The 19,279-nt window shown below is 47.8% G+C and overlaps 1 protein-coding gene across 1 annotated transcript in view; it reads right to left on the minus strand.

Moving 5' to 3' along the window:
- LOC140209586 (nectin-4-like) overlaps positions 1 to 19,279 on the minus strand; it is a 49,982-nt gene that overhangs the window by 15,874 nt on the left and 14,829 nt on the right. The window contains exons 2-3 of the mRNA XM_072277859.1: positions 7,770 to 8,114; positions 6,390 to 6,689 (exon numbers count right to left, since the gene is read on the minus strand). Coding sequence (XP_072133960.1) covers positions 6,390 to 6,689; positions 7,770 to 8,114 — 645 coding nt within the window. The remainder of the gene's footprint in view (positions 1 to 6,389; positions 6,690 to 7,769; positions 8,115 to 19,279) is intronic.

Raw genomic sequence — 19,279 nt, forward strand, 5'->3', positions numbered from 1 at the left:
ACACGCAGTCCTCTTTTATTGTCATTTAGTAATGCATGCATTAAGAAATGATACAATGTTTTTCCAGAACGATATCACAGAAACACATGACAAACCAACAAAAACCACATAATTATAACATATAGTTACAACAGTGCAAAGCAATACTGTAATTTGATAAGAACAGACCATGGGCACGGTAAAAGTCTCAAAGTCTCTCGAAAGTCCCATCATCTTACACGGATGGTGAACCTCCAGCACCGCAAACTTGCCGATGCAGCATCCTGGAAGCATCTGACCACAGTCCGACACCGAGTCCATCCGAAAACTCTAAGCCTCCGACCAGCTCTCCAACACCGAGCACCGAGCACCATCTCTGCCGAGCGCTTCGACCCCGGTCCCGGCAATAGGCAAAGCTGAGGATTTGGGGCCTTCCCCTCCGGAGATTCTCGATCACACAGTAGCAGCGGCAGCAAAGCGGGCATTTCAGAAGTTACTCCAAGTGTTCCTCCGTGCTTCTCACAGCTGTCTCCATTAAATCAGGATTGTGAACGGCCACAACAGGAATTCTGCAGATGCTGGAAATTCAAGCAACACACATCAAAGTTGCTGGTGAACGCAGCAGGCCAGGCAGCATCTCTAGGAAGAGGTACAGTCGACGTTTCAGGCCAAGACCCTTAGTCAGACCCTTCATTAGTCCTGACGAAGGGTCTCAGCCTGAAACGTCGATTGTACCTCTTCCTAGAGATGCTGCCTGGCCTGCTGCGTTCACCAACAACTTTGATGTGTGTTGTGAACGGCCCCTAGTTAACACATACGATATCATTTGGAACGGCCGTGCGCACTGCGTCGCGCCACCATCTTCTCCTCCCTTTGGGTTATGACTAGAGAAAACGGAATTTGGAATGCAGGGGGCTATCCAATGGGAGAAATGTTGCTCTTTCTTGTGTGTCTGGGAGCCGGGTTTTTGTGGTCTTTTGTCGGGGAGCGATGGAAAGAGAGGACGTGAATGGAGAGAGTCAGAAGAGCAGGAGTCTGAGAGCTGGCACCACTCGGAGGAGGTCGATGGTTGATGAATAGCTGCATCAGTCAGCTCCAACGCCCACTTTCCACTTTTTTCCCTAAAATGGGCCCTTTTTCTTTTTATTTTCCTTACTAACCCTATATTCAGATTAAAATTTATAAGGTTCAATTATTTAACTGCATATGGTGCACTGTCTGATATCTTGCGATGCAGATTTGTAACCGGACACATCAGGCAGCATCCACACAAACGAGGTTTCTCAGTTTGGCAGGGCCAGGAGTTGTTTTCCCCGAGACGAACACGTGCTGGCCGAGCCTGACGGTTACATAATGACTTAGATGATGGAATAGATGGCTTTGTTGCCAAGTTTGCAGATGATACGAAGAGGGACAAGTAGTGTTGAGGAAACAGGTAGGCTGCAGAAGGATTTATATAGATTAGGAGAATGGGCAAGAGAGTGGCAAGTGGAATACAATAGGCAATAGGCGCAGGAGTAGGCCATTCAGCCCTTCAAGCCAGCACCACCATTCACTGTGATCATGGCTGATCATCTACAATCAGTATCCAGATCCTGCCTTATCCCCATAACCTTTGATTCCACTATCTTTAAGAGCTCTATCCATCTCTTTCTTGAAAGCATCCAGAGACTTGGCCTCCACAGCCTTCTGGGGCAGAGCATTCTATATATCCACCACTCTCTGGGTGAAAAAGTTTTTCCTCAACTCTGTTCTAAATGGCCTACCCCTAATTCTGTGGCCTCTGGTTCTGGACTCTCACATCAGCGGGAACATGCTTCCTGCCTCCAGCGTGTCCAATCCCTTAATAATCTTATATGCTTCAATAAGATCCCCTCTCAGCCTTCTAAATTCCAGAGTATACAAGCCCAGTTGCTCCAATCTTTCAACATATGACAGTCCCGCCATCCCGGGTATTAACCTTGTGAACCTACGCTGCACTCCCTCAATAGCAAGAATGTCCTTCCTCAAATTTGGAGACCAAAACTGCACACAGTACTCCAGGTGTGGTCTCACCAGGGCCCTGTACAGCTGCAGAAGGACCTCTTTGCTCTTATACTCAATTCCCCTTGTTATGAAGGCCAGCATGCCATTAGCTTTCTTCACTGCCTGCTGTACCTGCATGCTTGCTTTCAAGAACACCTAGATCTCGTTGTGCTTCCCCTTTTCCTAACTTGACTCCATTTAGATAATAATCTGCCTTCCTGTTCTTACCACCAAAGTGGATAACCTCACATTTATCCACATTAAACTGTATCTGCCATGCATCTGCCCACTCACCCAGCCTGTCCAAGTCACCCTGCATTCTCATAACATCCTCCTCACGTTTCACACTGCCACCCAGCTTTGTGTCATTGGCAAATTTGCTAATTTTACTTTTAATTCCCTCATCTAAATCATTAATATATATTGTAAACAGCTGCGGTCCCAGCACTGAACCCTGCGGTACCCCACTGGTCACTGCCTGCCATTCCGAAAGGGACCCGTTAATCGCTACTCTTTGTTTTCTGTCAGCCAGCCAATTTTCAATCCATGTCAGTACTCTGCCCCCAATACCATGTGCCCTAATTTTGCCCACTAATCTCCTATGTGGGACTTTATCAAAGGCTTTCTGAAAGTCCAGGTACACTACATCCACTGGCTCTCCCTTGTCCATTTTCATAGTTACATCCTCAAAAAATTCCAGAAGATTAGTCAAGCACGATTTCCCCTTCATAAAACCATGCTGACTCGGACTGATCCTGTTACTGCTATCCAGATGTGTTGTAATTTCATCTTTTATAATTGACTCCAGCATCTTTCCCACCACTGACGTCAGGCTAACCAGTCTAAAATTCCCTGTTTTCTCTCTTCCTCCTTTCTTGAAGAGAGGGACAACATTAGCCACCCTCCAATCCACAGGAACTGATCCTGAATCTATAGAACATTGGAAAATGATTACCAATGTGTCCACGATTTCCAAAGCCACCTCCTTTAAGTACCCTGGGATGCAGACCATCAGGTCCGGGGGACTTATCAGCCTTCAGACCCAACAGCCTATCCAACACTATTTCCTGCCTAATATAAATTTCCTTCAGTTCATCTATTACCCTAGGTCCTTTGGCCACTATTACATCTGGGAGATTGTTTGTGTCTTCCCTAGTGAAGACAGATCCAAAGTACCTGTTCAACTCGTCTGCCATTTCCTTCTTCCCCATAATAAATTCACCCGCTTCTGTCTTCAAGGGCCCAATTTTGGTCTTAACTATTTTTTTCCTTTTCACATACCTAAAGAAGCTTTTACTATCCTCCTTTATATTCTTGGCTAGTTTACCTCCGTACCTCATTTTTTCTCCACGTATTGCCTTTTTAGTTACCTTCTGTTGCTCTTTAAAAGTTTCCCAATCCTCCGGCTTCCCACTCGTCTTTGCTGTGTTATACTTCTTCTCTTTTATTTGTATGCTGTCCATTACTTCCCTTGTCAGCCATGGCCTCCCCTTACTCCCCTTAGGATCTTTCTTCCTCTTTGGAATGAACTGATCCTGCAGCTTCCGCATTATTTCCAGAAACACTTGCCATTGCTGTTCCACTGTCATCCCTGCTAGGGTGTTGTTCCATTGAACTTTGGCCAGCTCCTCCCTCATAGCACCATAGTTCCCTTTGTTCAACTGTAATACTGACACTTCCGGGTTTCCCCTCTCCCTCTCAAATTGTAGATTAAAACTTATCATATTATGGTCACTACCTCCTAATGACTCCTTTACCTCAAGGTCCCTGATCAAATCCAGTTCATTGCACAACACTAAATCTAGAATTGCGTTCTCTCTGGTAGGTTCCAGTACAAGCTGTTCTAAGAATCCATCTCGGAGGGACTCCACAAACTCCCTTTCTTGGGGTCCAGTACCAACCTGATTCTTCCAGTCTACCTGCATGTTGAAATCACCCATAACAACTGTAGCATTACCTTTGTGATATGCCAATTTTAACTCTTGATTCAACTTACACTCTACATCCAGACTACTGTTTGGGGGCCTGTAGGTAACTCTCATTAGGGTCTTTCTACCCTTAGAATTTCTCAGTTCTATCCATACTGACTCTACGTCTCCTGATTCTATGTCCCCCCTCGCAAGGGACTGAATATCATTCCTCACCAACAGAGCCACCCCACCCCCTCTGCCCATCAGTCTGTCCTTTTGATAGGACGTATAACCTTGAATATTCATTTCCCAGGCCCTGTCCACTTGAAGCCATGTCTCTGTTATTCCCACAACATCATACTTACCAATTTCCAACTGTGTCTCAAGCTCATCTACTTGTTGGAAGATGCACAATAATGCACTTTGGTAGCAGAAATAACTGTACAGACTATTTTCCAAATGGGGAGAAAATCCAAAAATCTGAGATGCAAAGGGACTAAGGAGTCCTTGTGCAGAGCACCTCAAAGGTTAACTTGCAGGTTGAGTCAGTAGTGAGAAAGGCAAATGCAATGTTAGCATTCATTTCAAAAGGTCTAGAATACAAGAGCAGGGATGTGATGTTGAGACTTTATAAGGCACTGGTGAAGCTCCCTCTACGCTGTCCCATCACACACTCCCAGGACACGGGCCAGACACAGAGTGAAGCTCCCCCTACACTGTCCCATCACACACTCCCAGGACACGGGTCAGACACAGAGCGAAGCTCCCTCTACACTGTCCCATCACACACTCCCAGGACACGGGTCAGACACAGAGTGAAGCTCCCCCTACATTGACCCATCACACACACACGGAGTCGGGTCTTCTCCGTGGATTGTCACCTTGTCGCGGTGGAGAAGCTTGTGTGGTCCTGTGATCCCGAGAGAGATACCGTTGGTCGCTATGCTCCTGGTAGGGTCACCCATGGCGGTAAGGTCAAAGGTGAGGTCCCTGACAAAGAACAATCCAACCAAGATCTCAACGGTGGAACAGGCGAACGAAGTTACTTCAAACTCAACGGCTTGGAAACTGTACAGATCGAAAAGGAGGAGGTGCTTGCTGTCTTGAGGAAAATTAAAGTGGATAAATCCCCGGGACCTGACAGAGTGTTCCTTCAGACCTTGAAGGAGACTAGAGTTGAAATTGCGGGGGCCATGACAGAAATATTTAAAATGTCGCTGTCTACAGGTGAGGTGCCGGAGGATTGGAGAGTGGCTCATGTTGTTCCGTTGTTTAAAAAAGGATCGAAAAGTAATCCGGGAAATTATAGGCCGGGAGTTTAACGTCGGTAGTAGGTAAGTTATTGGAGGGAGTACTAAGAGACGGAATCTACAAGCATTTGGATAGACAGGGGCTTATTAGGGAGAGTCAACATGGCTTTGTGCGTGGTAGGTCATGTTTGACCAATCTATTGGAGTTTTTCGAGGAGGTTACCAGGAAAGTGGATGAAGGGAAGGCAGTGGATATTGTCTACATGGACTTCAGTAAGGCCTTTGACAAGGTTCCGCATGGGAGGTTAGTTAGGAAAATTCAGTCGCTAGGTATACATGGAGAGGTGGTAAATTGGATTAGACATTGGCTCGATGAATGAGGGGAGATTTGATAGAGGTATATAAAATTATGATGGGTATAGATAGAGTGAATGCAAGCAGGCTTTTTCCACTGAGGCAAGGGGAGAAAAAAACCAGAGGACATGGGTTAAGGGTGAGGGGGGAAAAGTTTAAAGGGAACATTAGTGGGGGCTTCTTCACACAGAGAGTGGTGGGAGTATGGAATGAGCTGCCAGACGAGATGGTAAATGTGGGTTATTTTTTAACATTTAAGAATAAATTGGACAGATACATGGATGGGAGGTGTATGGAGGGATATGGTCCGTGTGCAGGTCAGTGGGACTAGGCAGAAAATGGTTTGGCACAGCCAAGAAGGGCCAAAAGGCCTGTTTCTGTGCTGTAGTTTCTGTGGTTCTATGGTTCTATGGCTGTGAAGGCGGATGAAGGCTGCAGCAAATCCACCAGCTCCAATCGTCGTGGTTTCCATGCCATTGGAATCAGTTGGTTGATTTGTGAAGTATCGTGTGCTTCTTGGAGTGCAGCATCAAGTACACGTTAAACAAATACACGCACAGGCGTCTTCACTCTGTGGGCCACTTCTTCAGAATGAAGACCATCATCCTCGACCTCGAGGCATAGCCACGACGACGACGACTCCCAGGGTACGGGTCAGACACAGAGTGAGCCTCCCTCTATACTGTCCCATCACACACTCCCAGGACACCGGTCAGACACAGAGTGAAGCTCCCTCTACACTGTCCCATCACACACTCCCAGGACACGGGTCAGACACAGAGTGAAACTCCCTCTACACTGTCCCATCACACACTCCCAGGGCATGGGTCAGACACAGAGTGAGGCTCGCTCCCTACACCCTGGTACTCACAGAAGACGTTGAGGGTGTAGTGGATGCGGACGGGCTCAGACAAGGTGGAGTGATTGACGACACAAACCAGATCCTTCCCCTTCACCCCACGCTCGGGCCGGATGAAGTACTGAGCTCTGGCTGTCACCGTGCCATTCTCATTCTCCGACTTGAGCAGTTCCTGCTCCCCCACCACTGGCGATTCCCACCGCACCTCGGGTCCCGGCTTACTCCCCGTGGCCACACAGGACGCCGCCAGCGCACGGCGCTCCCCCTCCAGCAGGGTACGTGGTCCCTGTACCACCCACACCTGAGGAGGAACTGCGGATGGGCAACAAGGGGAGGCGTGTATTAGGGATGGTGGGAGATGGGTAGTCAGAGAAAGAGGAGACGGCCAGCAGGAAGAGGGAGAGGAAGTTGGTGGAAGAGGAGAGGAAGTTGGTGGAAGAGGAGAGGAGGTTGGGGGGAGGGAGAGGAGTTTGGGGAAGAGGAGAGGAGGTTGGGGGGAGGGAGAGGAGGTTGGGGGGAGGGAGAGGAGGTTGGGGGGAGGGAGAGGAGATTGGGGAAGGGGAGAGGAGATTGGGGAGAGGGAGAGGAGGGTGGGGGAAAGGGAGAGAAGGATAGGGAGAAATGGAGAGGGGAAGAGGGAATGATGAGAAGGCATGGAGGGTGAAGAGTTGGGATGGGGTAGAATGAGTGGGAGGGGGAGGGGAGTGAAAGATGAATAGGATATTGCATTGTAATATGTTAATTCCCTGTCCCTACCATGGTCTCTTCTACCTCCCACCTACTCCCCTCTACCTTGCTCCCGTTGCATCCCCCACCTCTCCCACTCTTCATCGCCCCACTATCTCCCACCTCTCTCTCTTCCTCTTCCACAATCCTGCTTCCCTCATCTTCGCTCACTCAACCCCTACTTCTTCCTCCATCCCATTCACTCACTTCCCCAATGTCCCTCCCATCCCTCCCATCCCTCCCTTTCCCCTTACCCTTACCCTCCCTTTCCCCTCTCCTTACCATTCCTCTTCCTCTTCCCCTCCCTGATGCCTCCCCTTCCCCTCACCCCTCCCCTCCCCTCCCCTCCCTTTTAGCCTCCCCTCCCTGCCCTTCCCCATTCCTCCCTCCTCTTCCCCTTCCCACTCCTCCCCCTCCTCCCCTTCTCCTCCCCTCCACCTTCCCTCCTAAACTTCCCTCCCCTTTCCTCTTCCTCCCTCCTCTCCTCTTCCCCTCCACCTTCCTCCCTCCTCCATCTCACTTTACCATCCTCTACACCTCTCCTCCCCTCTCCCTCCATACTACCCTACCCCCTCATCCTGCCCACTCATCCTCCCCCCTCACTGCCCCCTCTTTCCTTCTGTCACTCCCCACCCCTCACTCTGTCCTCCTGACCCCGACACCTACCCAGGACGGTGAGCCAGGTGTCTCCCTCGAAGCTCCCGGCTGGGAAGGTGAAGACTTTGCAACGGAAGTGACCGGCGTCGGCGAGCACCACGTCCTGGATGAGGAGCGAGGCGTCGGGCTGAACGTCCGCCTGGACAAAGCGCGCCCGGGACCCGTAGAACGGGTGTGTGCTGGTGCCGTGCTCGGTGCTGCGAACTGCCACTGTCTGCGGGCCCAGATCCGTCAGCTTGTCCCAGGTTACCTGCGTCAGCTGGCCCGAGCCCGTGAACACGCAGCGCAGCAGCACGTTGCCCCCGAGGGTGGCCTGGCTCTCGGCGTCCGTCTGCAGCTCCTGCCCACTGAGTCCTGGAGGTAGCGAGGGGACAGCGCAGAGAGGAACGGGACAGAGAGAGGGATGGAGAGGAATGGGACAGGGCAGGGAGAGAGAGGGAGAGAAACGGGACGGGCAAAGGGTGAGGCAGAGGAACGGGACAGGGGAGAGAGGGAGGGAGAGGAACGGGACAGAGAGAGGGATGGAGAGGAACGAGATGGGCAAAGGTTGAGGGAGAGGAAAGGGACAGGGCAGAGAGAGGGATGGAGAGGATAGAAAGAACGGAAGGGAGAACATGGAGGCACGGGGAAGGGAGAGGGTAAAGGGGAAAAGAGGATGGGTAGTGAGGAGAGGGGAGGGGAGAGGGATCAGGAGAGAGTGGGAAAGGGTGTGAGAGAGCGGGGAGAGGATCGGTGGAGGGAGGGGAAAGATGTCAGGGGATTGGATGGAGCACGACGGGACGAATGGGGTACAAAGAGGTTGGAGAATGGTAAAGGGGATAGTGGGGAAGTTTAAAGCAGAGAGGGGGTAAGGGGTAGAGAAGTACAGGGAGGTGGATGTCGGGATGTGGAATAGTGAGTGTGGCAGAGACGCAGGCGAATTTGGGAAGAAGATGGGGATGGGGCGAGAGTGAGGAGCAAAGAGGAACATGAGTAATTGATGTGACCCATTTGTTGCTTTTTAAATGAGCTTCATTGCTATTGTTACATAACTTTCATTAGGTTGTTAAAACAATGCAGTTCAGAAGAGCCAAGCCCAGTCCCGGAAAGTTGCCATTCCAGCTCGGGGCATCGGAGTTCCACGTTCAATGCTCGTGTCTTCTGGAAGGAATCTGTACATCATCCCAGTGGAATAAATCGGTTATCTCCCAGTGCTCCAGTTCCTCCCACAGTACAAAATGTACTGGTCAGTAGGTTAATTGGTCACCGTAAATTGAGGGTGTTGTAACTAAATAAACACCGTGAACTTGTTCTCCAGGGGCACGTGACATGGATATATCCCCCGGAGCAGGAGCAGACCCAGGAATGACCATCTCGGCCAGGCCCACCAACCAGGAAATCGAGTTTTTCAAGGAGGTGAAGATGATGATTGATGAGGGTAGAGCTATGGAGGTTGCCTACGTAGATTTTAGTGAGGCTTTTGACAAGGTCTCTCCTGTTGGTTCACCCAGAGGTTAAGATGCATCAGATACGTGGAATTCGGATAAAGAATTGGCTTGCCCATGGAATTCAGAGGATCAATAGGGTTTACTCTGGCTAGAGGTTGGTGATTAGTGCTACGACGGCCTCTGTTGCCCGTGATGTACAATATATAAATGACCTAGATGAAAATGTAGATAGTTGGGTTAACAAACCTTGTAGTAAGCACAAGGTTGTGATTGTGGGAGATTTTAATTTTCCACACGTAGACTGGGAAGCCCATTCTGTAAAAGGGCTGGGTGGTTTGGAGTTTGTCAAATGTGTGCAAGATAGTTTTTTGTAGCAATACATAGAGGTACCAACTAGAGAAGGGGCAGTGTTGGATCTCCTGTTAGGGAATGAGATAGGTCAGGTGACAGAGGTATGTGTTGGAGATCACTTCGGGTCCAGCGATCACAATGCCATTAGTTTCAATATAATTATGGAGAAGGATAGGACTGGACCCAGGGTTGAGATTTTTGATTGGAGAAAGGCTAACTTTGAGAAGATGTGAAAGGATTTAGGAGGAGTGGATTGGGACAATTTGTTTTATGGGAAGGATGTAATAGAGAAATGGAGGTCATTTAAAGGTGAAATTTCGAGGTTACAGGATCTTTATGTTCCTGTTGGGTTGAAAGGAAAGGTTAAAAGTTTGAGAGAGCCATGGTTTTCAAGGGATATTGGAAACTTGGTTCGGAAAAAGAGAGGGATCTACGATAAATATAGGCAGCTTGGAGTTAATGAGGTACTCGAGGAATATAAAGAATGTAAAAAGAATCTTAAGAAAGAAATTAGAAAAGCTAAAAGAAGATACGAGGCTGCTTTGGCAAGTAAGGTGAAAATAAACCCAAAGGGTTTCTACAGTTATATTAATAGCAAAAGGACAGCGAGGGATAAAATTGGTCCCTTAGAGAATCAGAGTGGATGGCTATGTGCAGAGCCAAGAGACATGGGGGAGATTTTGAACAATTTCTTTTCTTCGGTATTCACTAAGGAGAAGGATATTGAATTGTGTAAGGTAAAGGAAACAAGAAGGGTAGTTATGGAAAGTATGATGATTAAAGAAGAGGAAGTAATGGTGCTTTTAAGGAATATAAAAGTGAATAAGTCTCTGGGTCTGGACAAGATATTCCCTAGCACCTTAAGGGAAGTTAGTGTGGAAATAGCAGGGGCTCTGACAGAAATATTTCAAATGTCATTAGAAACGGGGATGGTGCCAGAGGATTGGTGTATTGCTCATGTGGTTCCATTGTTTAAAAAAGGTTCTAAGAGTAAACTTAGCAATTATCAGCCTGTGAGTTTGACGTCAGTAGTGGGTAAATTGATGGAAAGTATTCTTAGAGATGGTATATATAATTATCTGGATAGACAGGGTCTGACTAGGAACAGTCAACATGGATTTGTGTGTGGAAGGTCATGTTTGACAAATCTTACTGAAGTTTTTGATGAGGTTACTAGGAAAGTTGACGAGGGTAAAGCGGTGGATGTTGTCTATATGGACTTCAGTAAGGCCTTTGACAAGGTTCCACATGGCAGGTTAGTTAGGAAGGTTCAATCGTTAGGCATTAATATCGAAGTAGTAAAATGGATTCAGCAGTGGCTGGATGGGAGATGCCAGAGAGTAGTGGTGGATAACTGTGTGTCAGATTGGAGGCCGGTGTCTAGTGGTGTGCCTCAGGGATCTGTACTGGGTCCAATGTTGTTTGTCATATATATTAATGATCTGGATGTTGGGGTGGTAAATTGGATTAGTAAGTATGCAGATCATACTAAGATAGGTGGCGTTGTGGATAATGAAGTAGGTTTTCAAAGCTTTCAGAGAGATTTAGGCCAGTTAGAAGAGTGGGCTGATCAATGGCAGATGGAGTTTAATGCTGAAAAATGTGAGGTGCTACATTTTGGTAGGACTAATCAAACTAGGACATACATGGTAAATGGTAGGGCATTGAAGAATGCAGTAGAACAGAGGGATCTAGGAATAATGGTGCATAGTTCCCTGAAGGTGGAATCTCATGTGGATAGGGTGGTGAAGAAAGCTTTTGGTATGCTGGCCTTTATTAATCAGAGCATTGAGTATAGGAGTTGGGATGTAATGTTGAAATTATATAAGGCATTGGTGAGGCCAAATTTGGAATATTGTGTACAGTTCTGGTCACCTAATTATAGGAAAGATGTCAATAAAATTGAGAGAGTACAGAGGAGATTTACTAAAATGTTGCCTGGGTTTCACTCCTAGGTTACAGAGAACGGTTGAACAAGTTAGGTCTTTATTCCTTGGAGCATAGAAGGTTGAGGGGGGACTTGATAGAGGTATTTAAAATTATGAGGAGGATAGATAGAGTTGACGTAGATAGGCTTTTTCCATTGAGAGTGGGGGAGATTCAAACAAGAGGACATGAGTTGAGAGTTAAAGGGCAAAAGTTTAGGGGTAACATAAGGGAGAACTTCTTTACTCAGAGAGTAGTAGCTGTGTGGAACGAGCTTCCAGCAGAAGTGGTTGAGGCAGGTTCGATGTTGTCGTTTAAAGTTAAATTGGATAGATATATGGACAGGAAAGGAACGGAGCGTTATGGGCTGAGTGCAGGTCGGTGGGACTAGATGAGAGTAAGAATTTGGCATGGACTAGAAGGGCCAAGATGGCCTGTTTCTGTGCTGTAATTGTTATATGGTTAAATCTGTGGATTGGCCAAAGATTGGTGTTATTGTGAATAGTGTAGAAGATTGACCGAGTATATAGGGGGACAGTGCACAGTTAATCGCAATATCTTTAAGTGTTGATGTACAGAGGGACCTTGGGGTCCAAGCCCTTAGTTCCCTGAAGTGGATAGGTGGGGCAAGTGTTAGGTGCCTGGAATCTGCTGCTGGTTGTGCTGGAGGTAAATATTTGAAGCCTTTGATAGGCACACAGAAGTGCAGAGAATGGAGAGAGTTAAACAGGTAGAAGGGATGGTTAAGCCAGGAGTTTAATTATCTTACCACAACATTGTGGGCCAACGAGCCTATTCCAGTACAGTACTGTTCTGTCACCTGTGTTCTGTTCTATCTCCCATGTTCTGTGCCACCAGATCCCCCAACCAACTGACTCACCTCAACAACTAGCTGACTGAAGATCGGGAGTTCAGCCAGAACTTGAGGAGCAACTCCTCCAGATACACAAATAGAGATTGCAATCTATTACACCCCATATATACACGGGAGACCATCCTCTCCCGGCCTCAGAAATGGCAGACAGCTGGAAAGTCCATAACCCAACTTGGGAATCTGTTCTATGGTGCTGCCGTGTGCAGAACTTTGTACCCCAAGTCCCCAATGGCCAGGGGATGGACTCCGGTGGGGACCCGTATTGTGAAATGGAAAATCGGAATAACGGGGTGGGGGCGGGAGAACAGAGTGCATAGGAAACACTTCTATGTCACGATGGGGGGGTCAGAGTGCATGGGAAACACCTCTATGTCACGATGGGGGGGGGTCAGAGTGCATGGGAAACACCTCTATGTCACGATGGGGAGGGGGTCAGAGTGCATGGGAAACGCCTCTATGTCACGATGGGGGGGGGTCAGAGTGCATGGGAAACACCTCTATGTCACGATGGGGGGGTCAGAGTGCATGGGAAACACCTCTATGTCACGATGCGGGGGGTCAGAGTGCATGGGAAACGCCTCTATGTCACGATGGGGGGGGTCACCAAATTACAGGAAGGATATAAATAAGGTTGAAAGAGTGCAGAGAAGGTTTACAAGGATGTTGCCGGGACTTAAGAAACTCAGTTACAGAGAAAGGTTGAATAGGTTAGGACTTTATTCCCTGGAGCGTAGAAGAATGAGGGGAGATTTGATAGAGGTATATAAAATTATGATGGGTATAGATAGAGTGAATGCAAGCAGGCTTTTTCCACTGAGGCAAGGAGAGAAAAAAACCAGAGGACATGGGTTAAGGGTGAGGGGGGAAAAGTTTAAAGGGAACATTAGGGGGGGCTTCTTCACACAGAGAGTGGTGGGAGTATTGAATGGGCTGCCAGACGAGGTGGTAAATGTGGGTTCTTTTTTAACATTTAAGAATAAATTGGACAGACACATGGATGGGAGGTGTATGGAGGGATATGGTCCGTGTGCAGGTCAGTGGGACTAGGCAGAAAATGGTTCGGCACAGCCAAGAAGGGCCAAAGGGCCTGTTTCTGTGCTGTAGTTTCTATGGTTCTATGGTATGGATGGATGGGGGGGTCAGAGTGCATGGGAAACACCTCTATGTCATGATGGGGGGGTCAGAGTGCATGGGAAACACCTCTATGTCACGATGGGGGGGGTCAGAGTGCATGGGAAACACCTCTATGTCACGATGGGGGGGTCAGAGTGCATGGGAAACACCTCTATGTCACAATGGGGGGGGTCAGAGTGCATGGGAAACACCTCTATGTCACGACGGGGAGGTCAGAGTGCATGGGAAACACATCTATGTCACGATGGGGAGGGGGGTCAGAATGCATGGGAAACACCTCTATGTCACGATGGGGGGGGGTCAGAGTGCGTGGGAAACACCTCTATGTCACGATGGGGGGGGGTCAGAGTGCATGGGAAACACCTCTATGTCACGATGGGGGGGAGACAGACACCTCTATGTCACGATGGGGGGGGGGGGGCGGTGTGAGGAACACCTCCATGCAGCATGACCCTCTGCCGGGGGGGAGGGCATTCCGAACAGCCTGGTGTGGCTGTGGCATGGGGAATCCCTGTCAGAAGACATGGGACTATTTGCGTGGAGCACTGCACACCTCCTCTACGCGAGTCCCACTGAGGATAGAAGGCTAGGGAACTAGCAGGACTTGGAGACTGAAGCCATTGCCTGGTTAGGGCACTGGTCAGGACATCACAGAATGATTCCTCACTGGGGTAAAGTGCTGAGCATGAACCAACTATGTTGTGGAACCAGTTGGTCACTTTGGACCTTCCCTCATCTTTGTTACCATAACGCAGAGGAAGTTGGTGAACTTCAACAGGAAACACTGGGTCTCTGCTTCCTGTGCTGAGGGGGGGTGGTCAGTCACTGCTGTGAGTACGTACCCACCTCAGGACCATGCAGGGATACTCGTACACTGAGCACCATCTGAGATGGTGTGCACTGCTGATGTACTCTTCCCAGTAGTCCTCTGCCTTCAGGGGGTCACCTGGCTCCTGGCAGCAAGCACCAGCTGCCATCCACGTTTTACTGGGACACATTCCGATTGTAGGACATGCTCCCTGCTTCCCTACTGCTGTGGGAAATGTACTGGCTGGGGGCACAGCTAGAAGAAGGAATTGGAAGTGGGAATTGATTTATTGATTGAAGTACAGTTTTGCAGATCAAATCTTCATAATGTATTGGGGTAGAACAATAACAGAATGCAGAACAGAGTGTAAAGGTTTCAGAGAAAGCGCAGTGCAGGTCAACGATAAGGTACATGTTCATAACGAGGGAATTGAGAGAACAGGGGAGCAGCACCTCACGGACCAGATGGTGGAAGAGTGAGTCACTCATCATGCCTGGAACTGAAGCCTCTGGCCATTCTCTCATGAGAGGGATGATAAACAAGGGGTGATTTCGGCTACGCTGTCCCTCCTACAGGGGCCTTGAGTGACAACCCACACATTGTCTGAAAAACATCACCCCGCCAACGAGGCAACCAGAGACCTCTGACACAATCAGCCTGGAATTTCCGGAGGTGAGTCATGCCTGTGAGCAGGGGAACAGGAAAAAATCAGAGCACACCTTACACACAACTCACACCCTCATCACACTGCAGAGACAGGACAAACACGGTAACTGGAGAAACAGGTTCAACCAGTGCAGAAGCTGCAGCATACAGAATGATGAGACAGTGTAAAGAGAGACAGTTTCACTCTGTCTAAATTGTGCCCTTTTTTATGTACAAAATATCTTTATTACAAATTCAGTGTTATATGTACAAACCAGTGACTAACACAATTACTGCACTACAAATACACAACACATATTAAACTAAAATGCTTCCATCTCTGTCAATGATGGCAATAACCACCCCCCCCACCCCCACAGAGCCCAATGGTCCCAGAATGCCTCCATGGTCGCCGTGGACAGCGCGTGTTCCTTCTCAATATTTACCCGGGCACGAACATATCCCCTAAACATTGCCAGGCAGTCTGCCCGGCCAATCCTCGCACCACTAGTTTCTAAGACCCATGGATAGCTGTGTCCTGGGAGTGTGTGATGGGACAGTGTAGAGGGAGCTTCACTCTGTGTCTGACCCGTGTCCTGGGAGTGTGTGATGGGACAGTGTAGAGGGAGTTTCACTCTGTGTCTGACCCGTGTCCTGTGAGTGTGTGATGGGACAGTGTAGAGGGAGGTTCACTCTGTGACTGACCCGTGCCCTGGGAGTGTGTGATGGGACAGTGTAGAGAGAGCTTCACTCTGTGTCTGACCCGTGCCCTGGGAGTGTGTGATGGGACAGTGTAGAGGGAGCTTCACTCTGTGTCTGACCCGGGCCCTGGGAGTGTGTGATGGGACAGTGTAGAGGGAACTTCACTCTGTATCTGCCCCATGCCCTGGGAGTGTGTGATGGGACAGTGTTGAGGGGGTTTTACTCTGTATTTGACCCTTTCCTGGGAATGTGTGATGGGACAGTGTAGACATAACAAAACCTTAGATTGTATTGTGGGAAAAAAGATTCGGACTCTCTACCCTATCCATGCCTCCTATAATTTTATACAATTCTCCCAGGTCACAGCTCATCCCTTTCACTCCAGAGAACAGGCCCAGCATGACCAAACTCTCTCTGTAACTAAAGTTCTCAAATCCAGGCTCCTTGCTGGCAAACCTCCTCTACACCCTCTTCAGTGCAACCACATCCATATCAGAGTAAACATCACCAATGCCCTGCCCTGGTACATGTTGACGTCTCGGCCAAGAAAGCTCACCAACACCTCTACGTCCTCAGGAGGCTAAATAAATTCAACATCAGTACACCATAGAAAGCATCCTATCCAGACGCATCCCGGCTTGGTACAGTAACTGCTCTGCCCGTCACCTCGAAAAACTGCAGAGAGTTGTGCATATCACAGAAATGATGGACTTGGTCTACACTTCCCTCTGCCTCAGTTCAGCAGTCAGAGAGATCAATCAGCTCCCCCCCCCCCCCATCGAACAGAAGGTATAAGAGCCAGTGTTCAAAGACAGCTTCTACCCAGCTCTAGACTGGCTCCCTAGTACAGTAAAATGAACCTCACAATCTACCTTGTCATGCCCATCAACCTCATGGTTTACCTGCAGCGCACTTTCCTCTCTAACTGTAACACTTCATTCCATTTTCCTTTGTACCATGAGCTGAAATGATTTGCCTCAATGGCAAGCAAAACAAAATTTGTCACTGTGCCTCAGTTCATCCTAGAGTAATAAAACAATTTATCAATTTCATTGCAGTAATCAGACCACACGATTCTCTGTGCAATTTAACCAGTGCTTTGTGAGTTGCAGCATAACACTTCAACTTTTATGATCTGTTCCCTGAACTCTGAAGGCAGGCATGCCATACACATTTTTCAGCACCACTTCTGGGGAACAATGGTCTATCCTTTCATCAACATTCCTTAGCACTCGCGGTTCCCAACCTTTGTTATGCCGTGCACCAATACCATTAAGCAAGAGTCTGTGAGCCCAGGTTGGGAAACGCTGCTTGGCGCCCACCATTTACTGTGTCTGTCCTACCTCTACAAAATGTATCAATTCCTACTTGCTAGGATTAAATTCTATCTGCCAATGCTCCGCCAAAATTTCCATCTGAAGTGTACCTTGCTGTACTGTTCCCTCTAAGCTATGTGCGTGCATGGCCGCCCACTAACTGAAATGCTCCGGTGCACATAGTCTTTGTTGTTGCACAGATAAACTAATGTTCATATAATTTAGAAATTATGCTAATATAATCTATGTTATAATTGTGAAATACCATGTAATTATGTTAATGAATATAATTGATAAATTTTCTAAATAATAAACATACCACAATCTTTACTTTGAAACATTTTAGAGCTTCAGCATATTTACATTGTCAGTGCTTCATGTTACAACACTGTTATAAATTGTAACAATAAACACAGAATGGAAGTCAGTAGCTCATTATTAAAAAACTGCTGGCGCATTGAATGCCAGCACCATCTAGTTAAAACATTTTACTTTTACCATTGTACTATTGCCTGTCAGTTGTTTTGACTTCCTGACATTGTTTACTTGTGTTGTGAGTTGTGGTTTGCGTTTGGCTGATGTGCATATTACAAAAAGGCATTTAAAGTGCAGCACAGTTTTCAGACCATGTAAAAATTTCCTGCTCAGGGAAATGATTAGTCCATGTATTCTTAGACAATGTTCCTCACTATCTACAACACTATCAACTTTTGTGTCATCCACAAGCCTACCAGTCATGCCTCCTACATTCATGTTCAAATTGTTAATCTATATCACAAACAGCAATGGTCCCAGCATCGAACCCCCAACTACATCATTGATCAGGGACCTCCCTACCATGACCTAACCACAGGACAATTGACAATAACCAATTAACCAACCTGGTACATCTTTGGACTGTGGGAAGCAACTGGAGAAAGCTCACTTGTTCCACGGGGAGGACATACTGACACTCCTCACGGACAGCGCTGGAATTGAACTCCAAACTCTGGAACGGCCTCATGCTAACCGCTACACTACCGTTGCACCCCTACTCTGGGAAAAGGACTGTGAGCAACCGCTTTATCTTTGGTCTTTATGAATTTAGAATCTGGATTGTCTCTGATTCTGCCACCTCCTCTGGAAGTGAGATCCAGATATCAACCACTCAGTGTAAAAAAATTATTCTCAGATCTGTAACAAATGTACTTTTGAAAGTATCCTGACTAGTTGCAGCGTGGTCTGGGACGGCAATTGGAAATTGCAGGAACATCGGAAGCCTCAGAGGGTAGTGAACTCAGTGTGTGTCCCTCTCCCCATCACCAATAGTACCTACAGGATGCTCTGCCTCCAACATGAGGCCATAGGGACAAGGAAGCAGAATGAGGCCACCGTGTCTGCTCCGCCATTTCAACACGGCTGATCCATTTCCCTCTTAACCCCATTCTCCTGCCTTCCCCCGTAACCTTTCACACCCTGACTAATCAAGAACCTATCACCCACCTTAAATGCACCCACTGACCTGGCCTTTACAGCCGCCCGTGGCTAGGCATTCCACAGGTTCACATCTGTGAATGCACTGGCTAAAGAAATTCCTCCTTATAGAACATAGAACATAGAACATAGAATAGTACAGCACAGTACAGGCCCTTCGGCCCACAATGTTGTGCCGACCCTCAAACCCCGCCTCCCATATAAACCCCCACCTTAAATTCCTCCATGTACCTGTCTAGTAGTCTCTTAAACTTCACTAGCGTATCTGCCTCCACCACTGACTCAGGCAGTGTATTCCACGCACCAACCACTCTCTGAGTAAAAAACCTTCCTCTAATATCCCCCTTGAACTTCCCACCCCTTACCTTAAAGCCATGTCCTCTTGTATTGAGCAGTGGTGCCCTGGGGAAGAGGCGCTGGCTATCCACTCTATCTATTTCTCTTATTATCTTGTACACCTCTATCATGTCTCCTCTCATCCTCCTTCTCTCCAAAGAGTAAAGCCCGAGCTCCCTTAATCTCTGATCATAATGCATACTCTCTAAACCAGGCAGCATCCTGGTAAATCTCCTCTGTACCCTTTCCAATGCTTCCACATCCTTCCTATAGTGAGGTGACTCTCTGATCCCCACCAGTCGGGCCATACTATTTTCTCATAGCTTCCGTCGGACATGGGGTTCAGAAGCCTGAAGTTCCACATCACTAGGTTCAAGAACAACTACTTCCCTTCATCTACTGGTTCCTGAAGAAACCTGAACAATCCTGATCACTACAGCTTAGCAACACTATAACCACTTCCATTAATTGCATTAAAGTGGACTATTTTTTGTTCTGCTTGTGCTCTCTTGTGAAAAATGTGTATA

The sequence above is a fragment of the Mobula birostris genome, chromosome 14 (genome assembly GCF_030028105.1).
Source record: "Mobula birostris isolate sMobBir1 chromosome 14, sMobBir1.hap1, whole genome shotgun sequence".
In the NCBI taxonomy this organism is placed as follows: Eukaryota; Metazoa; Chordata; class Chondrichthyes; order Myliobatiformes; family Myliobatidae; genus Mobula; species Mobula birostris.